At 34.3% G+C, this 19,520-nt stretch overlaps 1 protein-coding gene across 3 annotated transcripts in view; it reads left to right on the top strand.

Annotated features, from left to right (window-relative positions):
• The window catches only part of LOC124639777 (phosphatidylinositol 4-kinase alpha), a 54,768-nt gene extending 40,380 nt beyond the window's left edge, over positions 1 to 14,388 (top strand). For all 3 annotated transcript variants that reach the window (XM_047177246.1, XM_047177245.1, XM_047177244.1), the window contains 12 exons: positions 530 to 711; positions 936 to 1,065; positions 1,545 to 1,724; positions 5,044 to 5,164; positions 5,576 to 5,763; positions 6,444 to 6,510; positions 6,753 to 6,874; positions 7,637 to 7,825; positions 8,202 to 8,324; positions 8,884 to 9,007; positions 12,527 to 12,686; positions 13,158 to 14,388. In XM_047177246.1, the coding sequence (XP_047033202.1) occupies positions 530 to 711; positions 936 to 1,065; positions 1,545 to 1,724; positions 5,044 to 5,164; positions 5,576 to 5,763; positions 6,444 to 6,510; positions 6,753 to 6,874; positions 7,637 to 7,825; positions 8,202 to 8,324; positions 8,884 to 9,007; positions 12,527 to 12,686; positions 13,158 to 13,383 (1,812 nt within the window). In that variant the 3' untranslated portion in view covers positions 13,384 to 14,388. The remainder of the gene's footprint in view (positions 1 to 529; positions 712 to 935; positions 1,066 to 1,544; positions 1,725 to 5,043; positions 5,165 to 5,575; positions 5,764 to 6,443; positions 6,511 to 6,752; positions 6,875 to 7,636; positions 7,826 to 8,201; positions 8,325 to 8,883; positions 9,008 to 12,526; positions 12,687 to 13,157) is intronic.
• The last annotated feature ends 5,132 nt before the right edge of the window (positions 14,389 to 19,520 follow it).

The following is a 19,520-nucleotide window of genomic DNA, read 5'->3' as shown; positions in this document are numbered from 1 at the left end:
GCTTATGATGAGATATTGATATGCCATTCAATTTTAACATCTGCTCAAATAACTTACTGCCATTGTCGTACTTAAGTTAATTGCTGCGACGGAAAAAACTTAAAACTAAGTATATAACATTTGATTATTTCTAAATATTGTCTGACTTTACTTTTTGTTCTTTAGTTTTTGAATGATATCCTTAATTTATTTTATTTTACCTTTGATATCCAATAACTATGCCTAGGTGCTAAATTCGGTCATGGTACACATGAACGGCACGGGGCAGCTGTTTTTAAGTAGGTGCAAGCTCGCTGTCACTCCGCTCTTGGCTATTTATATTGCCGTTATAAAATAATTTATACGATGTACGAATTGAGATCAAATTGAAATGACAAGGTTAGTCCCTTAGGTTGGAGCTGCGCTGTGCCAACCTTAATTTGTTTCGAATTGCGTAACCAAACTTCTGCGCCAAAATGTATCTAATGTACATCACAAAACCATTTTTATGCTCTCAAAAACGTATTATAACATTTTACCCCACTCCTAGGCAGTAGAGATCGAGTTCCTAGTGACTTGGCACAACCCTCACGGCAGACCCGAGCAGGCGGTGCCGGGCGAGGACAACATCGCCACGTGGCGGTCCAAGCCCAACACTGACAGGACTTGGCGGGACTACGCCAAGCTTGCCTGGGATATTAGTCCTACACTCGCTGTGTTCTTGCCTGAGAGGTGAGTAAATATGTAGTGTTTTTGTAACCAAACTTTGAGGAGATGCTTGTAGCCTATACTCCTCGGCTTTGAGTATTGTGTTCTTTTTTTCTAAGTGTTAAAGCTCTTACGAGTATTTTGTTTAGCTGACCACCTTTTACGCCCTACATTATTTGTGTTGATTTTCCTTCCCAAAACCGACACCAACGCCAAATAAAACTGAACTTTATTTCCTAACATTTTAGGCTGAAAAACGAAGGCATAGTAGCGGAGATACGTCGCAAGGTGCAAGCGCAGCCGACGGCCGTATGTCACGTGCCGCAAGCGCTCAAATATCTTGTCACTACTGATACTCTACTTAGCGATGCTCATGAGGTAAGTTGCAGAAATTATCATCTGCCCAGTCTTTCGCCACATATGTTGGCTTTGGCTTTCAGTCTAAACAGGCAGCTGAGTACCAGTGTCCAGTCTAAATAGGCAGCCGACTATTTTATATGGAGTGACTTTCTATCGGACTCAATACAGCATTATTATTTGGGCAACCCGATACTCCATCGTATACACGGTTGTCAGACTTTCCGTAACAACTGCAAAGATGTAGAAATAACAGCTGGAATCCACCAATTTAACGAGCCTTTTGAAACACGATCGAATTAGTTATAATCCATCCATAGATCAATCGCGCCAAGCGATGCTATATCTGAAGATAAGACCGACTCATTCGGTTGTTGCTTAGTCATACAAACCGTATGAATTATGAAATTGTAAATAAAACAATGTTATTGTTTGTGCTTACTTATTTTATAGCAATGATATAATTTGTGCCGTAACAAAAATATTACATTTCCTTTCAGCTCGTCCACATGATAACCTGGGCCCGAGTGACCCCAGTAGAAGCCCTCTCGTACTTCAGCCGGCAGTACCCGCCGCATCCTCTCTCTGCGCAGGCGGCTGTCAGCACGCTGACGTCATATCCGTCTTCTGCGGTACTGCTGTATATACCGCAGTTGGTGCAGGCTTTACGACATGACACTGTGAGTAGAAATTGTACCTTAACCCCTTGTATGCCCGTGGTGCGGATCCACACAGACACAATTGATTTTCTATTATTCTCTAATTAGGGGCATTCAAGCAGTCAATATTATAGGGATAAGGTTGGTATTGCTTTTCCATGTGGGAAAAGAATCTTCGTATAATTAGTGCAAGCATTACGAAAAAATACTGTTGGTTAAAAATGTGCTTTAAGTTCATAAACGTAAGGTTGATTTTGTTTCAAAATTTTTGGACAATAGGCATGATGACAAATTTTTAAATTCCTTTGTATGATGTAGGTATACGTCTATTTTATATGAAAAATTATTAATTTTAAGAAAATGCGAAGTTTTTTTATCAAATAATTGCATTTTTCTCTGTCCACTTTGAATCCGGCGCGAAAACGCTTGTCAGTGTCATGTCGTCACTTGTGACGTCACGACTGAAATTACAAGACGCAAGTAAACAACGCTCGTGCAATAATTAAGTTTTTTGTGTTATTAACCTTTTGGTTGTCGACCTCCGTAATGTGCTGTTACGTGCAATGTTAACGCTTTTATGAATAAGGCAATAACGTTAGGTAGGCCTTCAGAAAAAGGAAGATTATACCCATTGACATATATTCTAGCGATAGACAAGAACATCCATACAAATAATTTACCCGCTATGTCGTCTGTTGACATTTCGTTGACGTATTGTGACATGTAGTCATCCTCATTGATGTTAATTGTAGAAGTGTCGCTCGTATTTTGCCTACATTTTTCATTACTCAAAAAGTTTATATCTAAGTGAATTCAAAATCATGTAATATATCAAAAAGTTTATTTATATCTAATTGAATGCAAAATCATGTAATATATTAAAACCAGGAACTTATTTTTAGGGTTTTTAATATTAATTACGATGTTTTTTTTTCTTAAGAGGGCTATCACAAATTTTCGCGAATTTAATTATTTTTTCTTGAAAGTAAGAACATACCATGACAAAGTGAAGTCTGTTTTCATTGATATTTTACCTACTGCTAGTTTTATGGCACATCTGTTTCTGCACGATTTTCTTAATCCATAATTCAAGATGGCGGGCGGGAACAAATTAATGCATATTTGTAAAATTGAATTGTAAATGAAAAGTATGATATACAAGCGTTGTAATAGCATGAACAGCGTGTAATTTTACTAACTTGACTCTCGAATAGTTTATATGTGTAAGTTTATACCTTGATATGTATTTTCTATTTTATAATTGTAGTTTCATAGACATCCATCTGACGCAGGTGTCAAAATCGCTCTGATTTGCCATTTTGGGCACTGCATAGTCTGCAGTGTAGTTCAGTGTGGTAAGCTTTTTGTTCGGAACGTTCTATCTAGTACGTAGTACATATATATCGATGATTATACCATTAAATCGATAATAAGAAATTATAAATGATACCTTCCCGGAATCCTCATTAGTTTTTCTATCTAATAAAACGTAAACGTAGTGAAATAAAACTGACCTGACATTCCTGTGACATGATATGTTTTCATTTTAATAATATTTATTCACATCACTTTCGCACTTTATCACAATACGTCGAATCCACAAATATATTCACTAAAATTACACTATAATACGATGGCACATATGTTTACACATTCATAACATACTAAATATCACTACTAAATACACTATTTGCACGACACAACAACTTATTCTGTCAACCGATAAAAATTCTGCGAACGCGGCGTGCGCCGGCGGCCATACGCCTGGCGAGTAACGTTAATGTTTTTACGACTTTTTCTCTTTGACACACAATTATGATGTCAATACGTGATGGTTTAAGTATATATTGCTTTTATTTTTTTTTATAGGTAAATATGCTAACTACTTAAATGTATTTCAAACTATTTACGAGAATTTGTAGCAAAACATGTTATAACACGACGGCCATTATGGAAAAAAAATGTTAAGTCTAAACTTTCGTTACTTTTTTCGCCTATATAATCATCACTTTTTGAAAAACAATTACTAAATACGGAATCTACACTTATTTTTCAGTAATTCTATATAGATTTTTACAAGAAAACTTAGCGTCTACTGCCTCTATTCATTGTTTATTTCGCTGTTTGATTCGCACAAATATACACTCTTTGACGTCGGCCGTGACTGGAATGTCAGATGAATTTATTTATTTTTTAGTTCGTTCAAAATTATGTTGCTGCTATTGAAAAATATAAAAATTAAGAGTGAATGAACCATTTCTTTCATATAAATACAGAACATATTGCTACTTGCAACACAACTACAGATATTTAGCGACCAATCCTGACCAAGCCCGACCAAGCCCTTAAGTGTAACTGTCCGACTTAAGACATTTGGAGCATTTTTTTCTTATGTCGCACTGTGTAACATAAGACATTCAAGAGGTTGAATTCGAAAGTGCATAGGTGTTGTGGGGTCCCCCAGTGTAAGAACACATCCAAAACAACTCCTGATAAGTTATTTGTGTACGTTCCTCACAATAAAAAAATACGAAACAAGTCGCTTAAACTTGCAAGGCGAGATTCAAAAGCAATATTGCCCAGGGTACAACTTTATTTTTGTGAAGATCACTTTGATGTAAGTTATTACATAGTTCTCTAGATTCTAACATAGAAGTTTTTTTAATTAAACTAATACACTTACATGAAAGTTTTTTTTAAATTAAACTAGTATACTTACATGGAAGTTTTAACATTTCTAAATTCAGCTGAACAAAAATCTTTATTTGATGCCAAAAACTCTCCCAGCATTATGATATCAATTCTAGGCAAATTAGTGCTGTTTGCCTTGATAAATCTGGGCTCCATAACTCGTGTTATAAACAATTAATTAATTAAAAACAAAGATCGCAGTGGAAGTTCACAATAACGAAATGTGACGTTCGCGCGCTTTCGCGCGAGTTGTTTTGAGAAATGACGTCACGAGCTCTGATTGGTGTTCAAGATATCATGGCGGATTGCCTTATTTCGGTAATTTTATTTTATAAAAATACATATTAATCACATTATTAATAAAGAAAACAATGCGCGTTTTATATTCCAAGCTTCAAGTTTAATTTAATAAATATATTATTTTAATGATTTTTGATTACTGTCATCATGTCTATTGGCCTTCAGCCGTTGTGATACTATACTGTTAGTGTTATGGCATTTAAATAAGGTAGATTTTACCTGTGAGATATAAGAACAGGTTATATTTCAAAATATACATAATAAGTGCTTTATGCCTTATATCTTTAAGCTAATTTATGCCTTAACGTAACAGTAATACGACAGTAATTTAAGACACTTCCCTTTCCAGATGGGCTATGTAGCGGAATTAATAAAGTCTCTAGCGAAGAAGTCTCAAGTGGTAGCTCACCAGCTCATCTGGAATATGCACACCAACTTGTATACCGATGAAGAAATGCATAACAAAGATTGTAAGTATTGTTGACTAGTCTAGTTTTGAATAATGTACTTATGAACATAAGCTCCATAGTGAATTGCTCCGTTCAGGTTAACCTGTTTTTATTGAAATATAAAATTAGAATTTTTCTTTGACTCTTTGCAAACAAATGGTATGTTAGAAATTCATTTGCTGACCAATTTTATAAAGTACTGGCTGTTCCTCGCAGATTTTCCCGAAGAAACTACTTTCTTTATGCGGACAATGTAACCTATGTCCTTTCTCACACACTAGACAGTCTACCAGATTCATTTAAATCGGTTCAGTATTTTTACGCGTGATAAGTGGACAGAGTTACTTTTGCATTTAATCGTATTACAACATCTTGCTCAATACATTATAAGCAGAAAAAAACCCATAAAAAAAAAACAATTTTCTCCTCCAGCTTTATTCGACATCCTAGAAAGCTTAACAAAGAACATAGTGGACCACCTATCCGGTCCCGCTAAAGCGTTCTACGAGCGAGAGTTCGACTTCTTCAGTCAGATCACGAACATCAGCGGAGTTATCCGACCTTACCCGAAGGGTGCCGAGAGGAAACGAGCCTGCTTGGAGGCTTTGAAGACTGTTAAGGTCAGTTTTAGAAAAAAAAAGAGGAATTATAGTCATCGAGCTAGCTGTGCTTTTGATGAAAATCATCATCTGCCTAGCCTTTTCCCAACTATGTCAGGGTTGGCGCCCAGTCTCACCAGATGCAGCTGAGGACCAGTGTTTTACATGGAGCGACTGCTCATCTGACCTCCTAAAACCCAGTTACCTAGGTAGGTAACCTTTCATAAGGCCGGTTGTCAGACTTTTTGGCTTCTGACTACCCGTAACAGCCAAGCACGAACAGCAGCGGAAATAGCCGATCTTACCCGAAGGGTGCCATCCTAGATAGGCTAACAAAGAACATAGTGGACCATCTATCGGGTCCCGCTAAAGCGTTCTACGAGCGAGAGTTCGACTTCTTCAGTCAGATCACGAACATCAGCGGAGTTATCCGACCTTACCCGAAGGGTGCCGAGAGGAAACGAGCCTGCTTGGAGGCTTTTAAGACTGTTAAGGTCAGTTTTAGAGAAAATAAAGCTGTGCTCTTGATTAAAATCATCATCTGTCTAGCTTTTTCCCAAACTATTTGGGAGGTTTTTGTATATAAATATGCTCTTATTTTTTGCAATCAAATCATCATCTTAAGTTACCGTATTGCCCCACAAACAGTTATACAATTTTATCTAGTATGTGGACTATAAATATGTATTTGTTTGCCTTAGGTCCAACCCGGGTGTTATTTACCTTCAAATCCGGATTCCATGGTTGTTGACATCGACTACAAGAGTGGTAAGTTGAACCAGTAAAGAAACAATCATAACTCCATTTACGATGGGAGCTACCTTATTTTTTTTTATGTCTTCGAAGCCATAGCTTTTTTTTATGTGTTCCTGCCTGCTGATTATCAGGTCTGATTATTAGTCAAATATAGAGTCTCTATTAAATAATGTCTTCTCTATCATTAAATACCACATACCTGTATTGATTACAATAGAAAGTATTGAAAATAACCTATATTTTTTTTTCCCCAGGTACCCCTATGCAAAGTGCAGCGAAAGCTCCCTATCTGGCGCGGTTCAGAGTGCGCAAATATGGCATTGATGAAATGGAAGCCATCGCTATGGCTATATCTTCGGGCGAAGATTTACCTTCGGTAAGTCAACTGTTTAAATTATATAGTAGATTTGCTAATAAAGTTTAAGTGTATGCTTTGCCTAGCTCCAACCATGTTGGACTGCCTATCTAAACTATTCTACCCAGTTACCTGGGCAGCCCGGTAGCCCTTTGTAACACTGGTTGTTAGACTTTCTGGCTTTTTTCGTTCCTTCTTCGTTCAAATGACAGCCGGGATCCATCAATTTAACGTGCGAAACACGGAGGAATTTATCATGAGTTAGGTGGTCAACGGCCCAACTATTATTATCGACCCTGCATATATTACTCAGTCACGAGTTCCGCTTATATTTTACTATAGTGAAGTTATATTATGGTTCAACAGAGCCTCCTAAAATATTTTAACATCGGCCCACGTCGTTCAACAGCTGAACTCGTAAGTTTGTCGTGTGAAGATTGCGAACTCCTTGTGAAACCTTGTAAATAATTCAGACAATAATCTATTTCAATATACTATCCATAAGTCATTGTGTTAATAGAAATCCCTGTAATAGCCCTTTTTCAGCATCTTTCGCGCATGAACTATGACATTCATCGAACTATCAGATTTATGAATACCGAATGATTAGAACAACACTTTATTTTGTCTTCACAAAGGTTACCTTACCTTGACGAAATCCAATTTTTTTCATTGTGTGTTTTGTCATCGACCAATGGTAAAAAAATATATTCAGTGTAATAACTTAAAATTCAGAATAATAATAATTAGTTAAAAATATTAAAAACCCATTTTGTCTTACAGGAGGAAGGCAAGGACAGATACACAGGCATAGCATCAGAAGTATGGCAGGCCGCCATATTTAAAGTCGGAGATGACGTACGACAAGACATGCTGGCCTTACAAGTTATATCCTTGTTCAAGAACATATTCCAACAAGTTGGGCTCGATTTATATCTGTTCCCGTATAAGGTCGTCGCCACGGCACCTGGAGTGAGTATTGTACTTGAATAAGGACATCCTCGTATGGGAACGTTCTTAAATAAGGACGTTCTCAAATGGAGACGGCCTTGGATGAGAACATGTTTTTTTCCTAATAATTACTATGTAATTGGTATGCAGAAACAGTGATTTTGCATTTGCATGAAAATTATCTTATCCCTTATTCATAAATAAATTGATAGTGTTATTTAGCTGTTGTAGCAAAAATATTTTCAAAATGCGCACAGTTTATTCCTGAATGCTCATTACCCGAAATACCTTCAAACCACAACTGAGAATATTTTTACATAAGCATGTCTTCCACAACTTAAGTTTTTTAGAGTTAACTCTTTGAAGTTATCTATAATTCCTCTGTGAATGCTTGCAGTGTGGCGTAATAGAATGCGTACCGAACGCGAAGTCTCGCGACCAGCTCGGGCGACAGACCGACATCGGCATGTACGAGTACTTCATCAAGAAGTACGGGGACGAGACCACCAGGGAGTTTCAGGTAAGCTAGATACATAGTGGAGAGGTGTAATGAGTAATATTGAAAAAATATAATCTAAGCTAACATAGTGATATAAAATAGTCATCACTATTAGTACTTACCATTCTCATCCCGTGGGAACGACCCCTTAGCCCTTTTTCAGGCTCTAAAATCAGTGATTGTCTACGAATTTCATTCAAATCAGTTCAATAGTTTTGGCGCAATACCACGACTGGTTAGCTTGGAGTTACTTTAACATTTTATTTTATTTATTAGAGAAAACAAACAATTACACACTTAATATAATCAGACAAAATGGTTAAGAAGTACACATCAGTGTGCCACTCACAACGTTATCCACAGCTAAAATAAATAGTAAACATTCCTAATAATTTAAGATAAATAAATAAATATTAATATTTTTTAAATATTCTGTCCTTTAATACTTTGTGCGAAAAAAAATACAATTGATTCCAAGATTCCTACGTAAGTTATCAATAAAAAGATTCTCAAAGCAACTATTCCATGTAGAAGAAGTTACCAGGCCACAATTTAAACCAAGAATAACTCATTCTCACAGGCAGCGCGTCGTTGCTTCGTGACATCGATGGCGGCGTACAGCGTGATCGGCTTCCTGCTGCAGATCAAGGACCGGCACAATGGCAACATCATGCTCGACGTCGACGGACATATTATACATATCGGTAATTATTCACTGAATAAATTGTTTGCCACATAAATATTTACTGCGATAATTTAGTAAAAATAACTTTTTTGGTGTAAGAAAGATTGAAGTGAATATACCATTTTTAATGAAAAAAATAAGTGGGAGAGATGGTTTCACAGCTAGTTCAGCAAATAAGTAACCAAAAGAAAAAAGGCAAAGATAATTTTTCCTTTTGACTGTTCCAATACGAATAATAAAACAGGCAGTCGTTAAAATAATCCTGTCTTATTTTTCTTTAGAAATTACAAGTTAATAATCTCTAAAAAAACTCCAACTGATGGCTTTTATAGTAGTAGGGGAGGCCTAGAAGGGATTTTGGGATTTACTCAAGCGCGGCAGATTAGTATATAGGGAGGTACCTATTACCCCTTTTAACACCTCCACCAAGTATAAGCCCTGTATATGTAGCCGCGTGTCTAGAATAAAGGATCAGATTAGTAAAAAAAAAAATATCATCTGACATTCTCCAGCGCGTCAGATTAAGATAGGGTAAGTTAGTTATATGCTAAAAAGTGTATATTCCACTAATCTGACAATAGGCATGATGACAGTAATCAAAAATCATTAAAATAATATATTTATTAAATTAAACTTGAAGCTTGGAATATAAAACGCGCATTGTTTTCTTTATTAATAATGTGATTAATATGTATTTTTATAAAATAAAATTACGAAATAAGGCAATCCGCCATGATACCTTGAACACCAATCAGAGCTCGTGACGTCATTTCTCAAAACAACTCGCGCGAAAGCGCGCGAACGTCACATTTCGTTATTGTGAACTTCCACTGCGATCTTTGTTTTTAATTAATTAATTGTGTATAACACGAGTTATGGAGCCCGGATTTATCAAGGCAAACAGCGCTAATTTGCCTAGAATTTATATCATAATGCTGGGAGAGTTTTTGGCATCAAATAAAGATTTCTGTTCAGCTGAATTTAGAAATGTTAAAACTTCCATGTAAGTATACTAGTTTAATTAAAAAAAACTTCCATGTAAGTGTATTAGTTTAATTAAAAAAACGTCTATGTTAGAATCTAGAGAACTATGTAATAACTTACATCAAAGTGATCTTCACAAAAATAAAGTTGTACCCTGGGCAATATTGCTTTTGAATCTCGCCTTGCAAGTTTAAGCCACTTGTTTCGTATTTTTTTATTGTGAGGAACGTACACAAATAACTTATCAGGAGTTGTTTTGGATGTGTTCTTACACTGGGGGACCCCACAACACCTATGCACTTTCGAATTCATATTTAATAACACAAAAAACTTAATTATTGCACGAGCGTTGTTTACTTGCGTCTTGTAATTTCAGTCGTGACGTCACAAGTGACGACATGACACTGACAAGCGTTTTCGCGCCGGATTCAAAGTGGACAGAGAAAAATGCAATTATTTGATAAAAAAACTTCGCATTTTCTTAAAATTAATAATTTTTCATATAAAATAGACGTATACCTACATCATACAAAGGAATTTAAAAATTTGTCATCATGCCTATTTGCGATTGACGATAAGAAGTAGGAAGGTTACAAACTTGTAAAAAAAAAACGTCATCTTGACTTTCTCGAGCGCGGCTAATTTTTTTTTTATTTTGAAGGGAATAATTCAACGTTCACGAAAAATATATAATCTGACGATTCCCGTAAGCCGAAGTAAGGAAAATTAATCGATAAAGTTTAAAGCGTGCAGCTACGTGATGTCGGTATTCTCCTCCCAGGTTTCTATTCCTCTCTCTCTTTTTTCAATTCAATTCATTTGCAATAAGTGTTGGTACATTTTGGGTCTTAAATAATTCTACACCAATATTATAAAGCTTAAGAGTTTTTTTGTTTGAACTCGCTAATCTCAGGAAGTCATACATAGTATGCAGATATACTGTTTTTAACGAAGACGATTCATTTTATTGGATACTTTCGTTAAATACGTGTGCCTTCCAGTTGCATTGTTTGTCTATCGTGATACCGAGAAATGCCATTTCGTATACTTCTTGTAATTTATGTCCTCTATAATTACTCTTTATAGTTTTCTTTTTATATTATACAGTCGTGGTGGCCTAGTCATCCGGTTAGACTGGAAGCCGACCTAAAAAACGTTGGGAAAAAGGCTAGGCAGATGATGATGAGCCTTATTGTTTTATCTATATATGTATTACATTGAATAAAATTAGTTTTTGTAAGATGTACGCGTACATTATTTCCGTCAAGCCATGTTATTATAGATTCAATTGTATTGTTTATGTCACATGTATATTTATCAATGTCATTATAATTCAATGTAATTATTATAGAAATGTATGTAATGTATGAGCAGATTGGTACACTCCGCCAATAGCAATTTCATACATATCATTGGATAGGCCTTTTTATCTAGAACAACCTTTATTATGACAGCTTTGTTGAAATGTTTGTCCGTTCTGGGATATAGATCAAAAAGTGTGTAAAAGTTAAAACTAAATAATCTATTGATATCTCAAGTTTTAAAGGAATACCAAAGTGCTACAACGTGTATGTCTTGTAAGTACTAAGTACTTGCTGTGCAGACATTGGTGTCCAAGATGAACTTAGACAGTAAATACAAACTTAGAAAAGTTGCATTGGTACTTGCCTGACCTGGAATCGAATCCACATACTTGAGAGGTTGGTTCTTTACCCACTAGGCCACCACGACTTAGATAATGATTATAACAAAATTAAAAAACAACGACATTGGTGTTAATTTTTCAAAGAAAATTAGGTTACAGTATTGATTATTATTAGTTTTAAAAACTTTCCATTGTCAGATTAAGCGAGTCTCTCCAGATAATCGTCAGATTATAAGATGATTACGTTAAGGGTACATAAATGAACCATATATATCTTAATCTGACGCGCTCGAGTATTTCAAAATGGCGATTTTTTTTTGCAATTTCAAATAATGGCCACGAGTTTAGGTCACGTCTAAATCGTCAGATTATTGCATAAGAGACTTCGTTTTGGTTCACTTAACACCTCTTTTGAAAATCTGTCGCGCTCGATAAAATTATTTTTTTTCCCATTTTTAACCCTTACCTACGACCACCCCCACCATGGAAACAGTCAGATTAATATACGTATGTTTTCAAAATGACGTACGACGTGCATGCTATTAATATCTGACGCGCTCGAGTATGTCCATGCAACTGTTTTTTTTTACATTTTTGAAAGTTTATAGCCGCTCCACCCACCGATGAAAGTGTGTGTATGTCAGGACATTTTTTTCTTCTTATCATCTAAGCTTCGCAATCTAATAGGTCTCATTGACGCTCGAGTCACTCCCGGTTTAGCACCCTTGCCTCCCCTACTATAGTAATCCAAATATTGCAGACTACAGAATTTACTAACCTCACAAAAATACAATGTATGTATTAACACAAAAATAAAAATACAATAATGGCAATTTTCAAAGTTGTTCTCCTATCAAAATGATTGAACTTTTACAGTACCCAGTTTAACCTAAAACTCTTACCTTCTAGATTTCGGCTTCATGTTCGAGTCATCCCCTGGAGGTAACTTAGGCTTCGAGCCTGACATCAAGCTGACTGACGAGATGGTGATGGTGATGGGCGGCAAGATGGAAGCTCCACCCTTTAGGTGGTTCTGTGAACTGTGTGTGCAAGCCTTCCTCGCTGTCAGGTGAATATGAGCTTTATTTGTAGTGCAATAAGGTTGATATTACATCGAGATTTTCATGGTGGTAAGATGGTATGGATGGTCCCTTTGCGTGGTTCTGCGAACTGTGTGCACAGGCGTTCCTAGCTGTCAGGTGAATATCAACCTTATTTTGGTTGTAATAAAGTGGAAATTGAAATCAGAGCATAGCACAGACTTGAACGGAATTTTGTTTTAAACTGTACCTAGTTCTTTTGTCCGCCTAAGGCGCTTTGCACATATAACAACTATTGCGGTAACTGTTAACTTACTTGTACTATCAAATGGGACTGCTCATTTATAGCAACTTTACCATATAGAAATCTCATAAAAATCTTCAAAAAAAAATATATATTTTGTTCAACTAAAGTTGCCCTATGTGCAAAGCGCCTTAGCACATCCATTTCCTTAATATGACGTAACACCCACTGATGAACCTTTTTTCTTCTTTTCCAGACCCTACCAAGAAGCAATAATATCGATGGTATCCCTAATGCTAGACACCGGATTACCATGCTTCCGAGGACAAACAATCCGCCTTCTTCGTTCTCGATTCGCGCCGAATTCCACGGAAAAGGAAGCAGCCGCCTACATGCTTTCAGTCATAAGGAATTCCTTCCTAAACTTCAGAACTAGGACATACGACATGATACAGTATTATCAGAATCAGATACCGTATTAATAGAGGTTTTTTTTCGGTTCATTTTTGAAGGTAAATGTGAACTTTTCAGCCTTTTGTTGAGATGGTGAAATAAATGTTTTGAATTCTGCGATGATGATTTGAATTTGATGTTGCGTGATATTTTTTTTAAGTTTTTGTTGATTTGACCCTGATGGTGCAATGGTCACTATATCGCACTGCTAAACAGAGGGTGCAAGGGTTGGTTCCCGGTACAGACAACATTTTTGCGATGAGCATATTTGTTGGCTGTGTGCTGAATGTTATATATATCCTATAACAATACAGGCTCGCTTACTTGGGTTTAACCGACCGTGTGGAAAGGTGTCCCGAGAGTTTAGCGATATTAACAGTATTACCTACCAGGTAACATAATATGGACATCAAGTCATACTTATTCTTGCCATCAATTACTCTCTAAATAAGTTTTCTCAAAGCTTTCGATAGACGAAGATTTTTACTTTTAGACAATGTCCCATATTACTGTTCATACGCGAATGCCGGGCGATAAGTTTGCGAAAGTAAGCTATACTAGTCTCATGCCCGTTTTCACCAACAATCTCTTAACGTTTCCCTAAATGCCACTTAGAATAGGGCTCCCCCAATAATAAAGGTTATAAGGGTCACATAAACTTCCCTAAATGCTCTTAGGGGATCCCTAAATTCAGGTATTTGTTGGTGAAAATGGGCATAAGTGATTAGATAATAGTTTCAGCCCGCGGTTTTATCTGGATATTTCAAAATAAAACGCCAAATTACGACACAAAAAGACAGTTTATTAAGCACATTCAATATTATCTTGCGAATGAATTGACGACATGTAGATATTATTATAAATTGCCATTGCGAAGTATATCGATCAATTTTTTTGACTACTACAATATTTAAAACATCTTATATCTATAGGTTGTAACAATTTGCATCACCAAGCAGAAAGCTGTGCTCAGACTTAAAGTAAAAAAAGCTATTGCTAAAATCTAAAAAAAAAAACTAAACGGAAAATAAAAATGCCTAGTTGTATTGTTTTTAATGTCCCATAACCTTTGCTTGAAAGCCTGAATTTTTTTATAAGTTTTCCGTAATCAAAACATTATAATTCAATTAATTTATAAATTAATAATATAAAATATTGCGTATGCCACTGACGGCTTGGTGATACCTAATTTTACACCCACACAATTCGGTAGAATTAAAATGCGTATAAAATAAACGTTCACAGTGAAAAAAGTCTTTTAAATGGTTATCCAAAATATAAAATAGGAGAGATATAGAAAACTAAATAATTTGTTTTTATAAGATATGTTAAAAATATCAGTATAATTGACAGAGTTACAAAAATGCGAGAAAATATGTTACTTGGTTCCGTATTACAATTTTGATCCAAACAACCATTTATAAAAATTGGGAATACCTGTACTTACCGAATAGTTTTAATAGAATTATAGGAATACACATTAAATAGTAATAAAATATCGAATGAAAGCATCGATATTTTTGTTAACAACACTTACAAACTATGATTAAATATTTGAAAATTCACAAAAGTTTGAACTTACCTATTTAGAATTTAGGCCATTTAACCAAAAGACTGTCACTAGCCTTTTCTTCAGAAAATCTAATTACCAAAATGGACTTAATATGAGTTTTTTTACTGAGCGTTTAGAAATGTAGAAAGACAGGTATTTTGACATATAACTGCTTTTTTACAGTTTATATCTAAAATTTACTCTTCCTTAGGTTAAATGGCCTTAATCTAATCGCACTAGACAGACTTAAAATATATAAAAAAACAATCTCTTGATTTCTGACACTTACGCGAATATTAGACATTTAAATAAAACTATATACTTTTACGGATTTTATCGCGTTATATTAATATTATTTAATCCCGACGTTTCGGATCCTTTACAGTGACCATGGATGCTGTATATAACGCGATAAAATCCGTAAAAGTAGTTTTATTTAAAAAACAATCTCTTTTAATGTAACGTTAAACATCGTAAAAATACTCGAAAATAATTCAAATAATATGGTCTAACATTTTGTGCGCAGACTCTTAAATAATTGTGCATTTACCATAGATATAATATTACTAAACAAGATTGCGCACGCTCAAAATATATATTTACGAAAATGAACTCTATTCTAACGCAATAAGGTACTAAATTGGTTGCATAATACACAGAGGCAAATCCGAGCCGAGAGGGATAGTTCGAACGGAGGCTGTTTGTCTCTTTCTAACACCTTGCCAGCATAAAAAAATGTTGTGATCAAAAGTTTTGTCTTCCCAAAAACAATTGAATCACTTATATTTTTATCTTATTTTAACAATTGTAAGTCAACAAATTAATAGCAATCGCATTAATTTATTCGTATTTATTATTAAAACATAAACAACATAAATTTTTATTTTGCTTTTTTTTATTTTCTAGCGGTAACCCTGAACATTCTTGGCGCGTAATCAGCATTTAAAATTTTGTTTATATTTTTGTGTATTAAATCAATTTAAACTATTAAAATGGTGAAAAAGTGTTGCGTTTCTACTTGCAAAAGTGAATCCTATAGTGGTTGCAATATATCGTTCCACAGGTTAGCTAATAATAACATTTTCGTAAACCAAACAACTAGGGTGCCCATGAATTCTTGTAACGAGTCAAAATATGGGTGATGGATTTTAAAACTGTTGTACTATTGTTATAGCTTCCCAAAAAATGAAGAAAGGCGACATAAATGGCTCAGCAGTCTATATATGAAGTAGAAATACAAAAAAAACAGTCTTCACTTCGAATCTTCCTGCTTTTATACTGCTAATTTCCGCTAATTATTAAAAGCCTTTATTAGTATCTTAAGGTCACAAACTGCGTAAGTTAAAACTTCAATACTAATCTGTGTTTAATAATCTTAGCAAATTCGGATTTGTCTCACATAGCTTAATCTCATAGTCACCCTATTAGAAAGGGACAGACAGCCTCCGTACTAACTGTTTCACTCGGCTCGTTTTTTGGGTTTATATGCGCAGTCCTGTTTACTAATATTATGTCTATGGCATTTACAGACTATGACATTTTCAAAATGGCGTCGAGTGATCCGTAACGCTTACAGAAAAACGCAAATAAATACCATTTCAAAAGTCTTAATAATATTTTAAAGTAGTCCAGATCATGCTAGCGTATATTATTTAACGCTTTGAAAAACCATCCTCAAAAGTTACCCTGAGATCCGAGCTTTATTTCCATTCAATGCCCTAACAATTCAAAGAGTTAAATATTACAGACTAGACTAAAATATGCGACACGTCTCTGCCTAGCGCGATTTTTACTTACATACAATACTATTTCCATTATATATTGAGTGTATATTTTGACACGTAAATTGAGTATTATAGACGATTAGTATATTATTATATTATCAGAGATTTCATCTTCCGAGATAAAATTACATTTAGCACAGAGAGATTTTAAGTTGAAATATTTTATTAAATTAGTTCAATAATAGACTGATTACACTAGTTTACAGTACATTTGTTGCCGGGATTTTTTAAGCTGTTGTTGACTACTCATATTTAACCATATTTAAAACTATTAGTAGTTTTTTTTTTATCAGCTCTAGTTTTTGAGATTCAGCTAAGTGCGGTTTAAAGAGAAAAAACGTGTATTTACCTTAAAGAATATTTGTTTAAAAATTATATTAATTGTTAAGTTCCAAAAAACTTGGCTTTAAAGCTCTTCTCTTATGTGTAGACTTTGGGAAATGGCGTATCAGAGACCAGCAATAGTCAGACATAATATTTACATCCCAGAAACCCTGATAACGTTCTTCCATGACACGTTAATCTTGATGCATACGTTCTCCCTGCTCTTCGCTCATATCTCCTAAATTTTCCGGAAATCTGTCCAGATGACTGAAGACGAAGTGAGTTTATGCTGAAATTGCATCCCATATCTCTTAATTGTAAAAGCAGTTCTTCGACAAGATCAACATAATTTTCATTATATTTTTTCAAAATTCAATATAATTTTTATTCTCTGAAAGTTCAGGTGAATGCTGCACTGGACGCTGAACACATGTACTACTTCGGTTTTGCCATTTAGCTCGATTTTTGGTGTTTAAGCTGTTTATGTTCACGCTACAAAAGTAAGAGTCTTCGAGATGATTTTTCGATTCTTTCCAAATAGTTGGTGTTTTAAGTTTAAAAGTACTTCTTTTACCACTTTTCCATAATCTTAATTATTCAACGCACGATTTACAAACACAATCAGGAGCCCAAGATTTTTCATTTTTATCTAACAACATTCCAAAATATAAAAAATAAGTATTTTTAAGCGTCTCTGATGACATTTCTACTCTTCTCAAACACATATTCTCCACATAAGTAACAAACATGGTTTGGATTGTTCAAACAACGCCTCCTTGAACTACTCGTGTTGTAAAAACTTCACATATTTGTATAATTACAATAAAATACGTACTTTAGCGACTGAAAAAGGTTCAGAAAAGAGAAAGTCAATAACAAGTAAAGTCGAGCTACAAAAAATTTTTTGCGGGTGTAATTAATAAAAACTAAACATAAGTGAATGTTACCAGCCATTAAATCCACGGCAACAGGCAAAAAGTTTGATTTTGTAAACTAGTGTTATTACTCAGGTTTACAATTATTAAATTCACTCCTAAATATTACCTCTGGTGTTATGTTATATGTTACGGAGTACCAATACCAAGTTCGCTATAATTTTCTTTTACTTCTACGATTTTAAGCAAAGATGCAACATTTCCAAAAAAGATAGTTTTATTGTCAGATCAGTCTATTATTGAAAGCACAATATGATTGTCTTGTAGGAAAGAGCGTTAAACACATAATATTTGAAATACGACACTACACAATAAAATAAAAACTTATAAACATTTCTGGCCTTACTACAAAAACTTTAACAACTGTTTTACACTTGTCTAAAAAAATGTGGCTCCAAAATGAACCTTATGTCAACGTCATAATTTGACATTTTTTTAGACAAGTCTTAAACTGACGTTAAAAAGTTTTTGTGGTAAGACGGCTAATGTTTTAATAAAAGCCAAAAAATATAATATTGTATTTTAAACACATTTTCAACTTGAAGATCTGAAGACATAAAACTCATTTTACAATTAAAAAAATATTATTTCAGTTCAATCAAAACTCAACCTAGTATGTTATGACATAAAGCTTATAATATAGGAGCAAAATATACATTGGCGCATTGAGAATAACTTACAAACTATGTCAAGTGATTTTGAACTCTACGGTGAAAGAAGTAAGGTTTATAGGATGGTGATTGGACATTAATTACTACTAATTCAAGGAAGGGGTCTATTATTTATATTGAAAATGTTATTGCGTTGTGGAAATTATACTATACGTTTGGCTAGTTGGTTCACATATTTTTTTTTAATAAAAAAAATCTTGCGGTGGTACGGTAACTGATTCCTTTAATAAAAATATATTAGTTTCAATTTTATCGTACTTATTTATCCGAATGTCAAAGAAATGAAACATGGTGAATGGAATTGAATAAGGGAAGGAGGTTTAATTTATTAATTGTAATTTTTTCAACCGGTTTTGGAAATTCTATGTCAATATTCGAAAGGATTGGAGCCCTAATACCTGCCTAAATTTAAAAAATACTATAATTTAATGTTTGGAGACCTCTTTTGAATCAAAGTTAGTGGCTCCCTCTAAAACCAAAATTGTAATATTCTAAATCATGATAATGTTACCATAGCTATAGAAATATATCAATGAATAATAAGCAAATATTTATAAATATATCAAATTATATATTAGGCTGTTTTGAATGTTTATGTACCTTTCTAAGTGAAAAAAAAAAACTTTATTTATAGTACGAATAGTACTTAGAAGACTTTAGGCCAATTTCTAGATGTTATTTAAAAGGTTTATAATGTAAGCAAGGATTTTACCTAATTACATACTGTTTAAAATTGCAAAATTGCCCCATTTGAAAATTTCAATTTGTTTGTGATGAAAGTTCTGAAACAAAACATGTAACAGGTTTTTCCATATTTTCATTTTCCCTGTACTAGAAAAAAAGATGCAACGCATTATTTTTTATATCAATTATATAATGGATTTTACTATATTAATTGTC

This window comes from Helicoverpa zea, chromosome 19 (genome assembly GCF_022581195.2).
Source record: "Helicoverpa zea isolate HzStark_Cry1AcR chromosome 19, ilHelZeax1.1, whole genome shotgun sequence".
In the NCBI taxonomy this organism is placed as follows: Eukaryota; Metazoa; Arthropoda; class Insecta; order Lepidoptera; family Noctuidae; genus Helicoverpa; species Helicoverpa zea.
The sequence above is the reverse complement of the archived record's forward strand: the minus strand, read 5'-3'. Positions and strand labels throughout refer to the sequence as shown.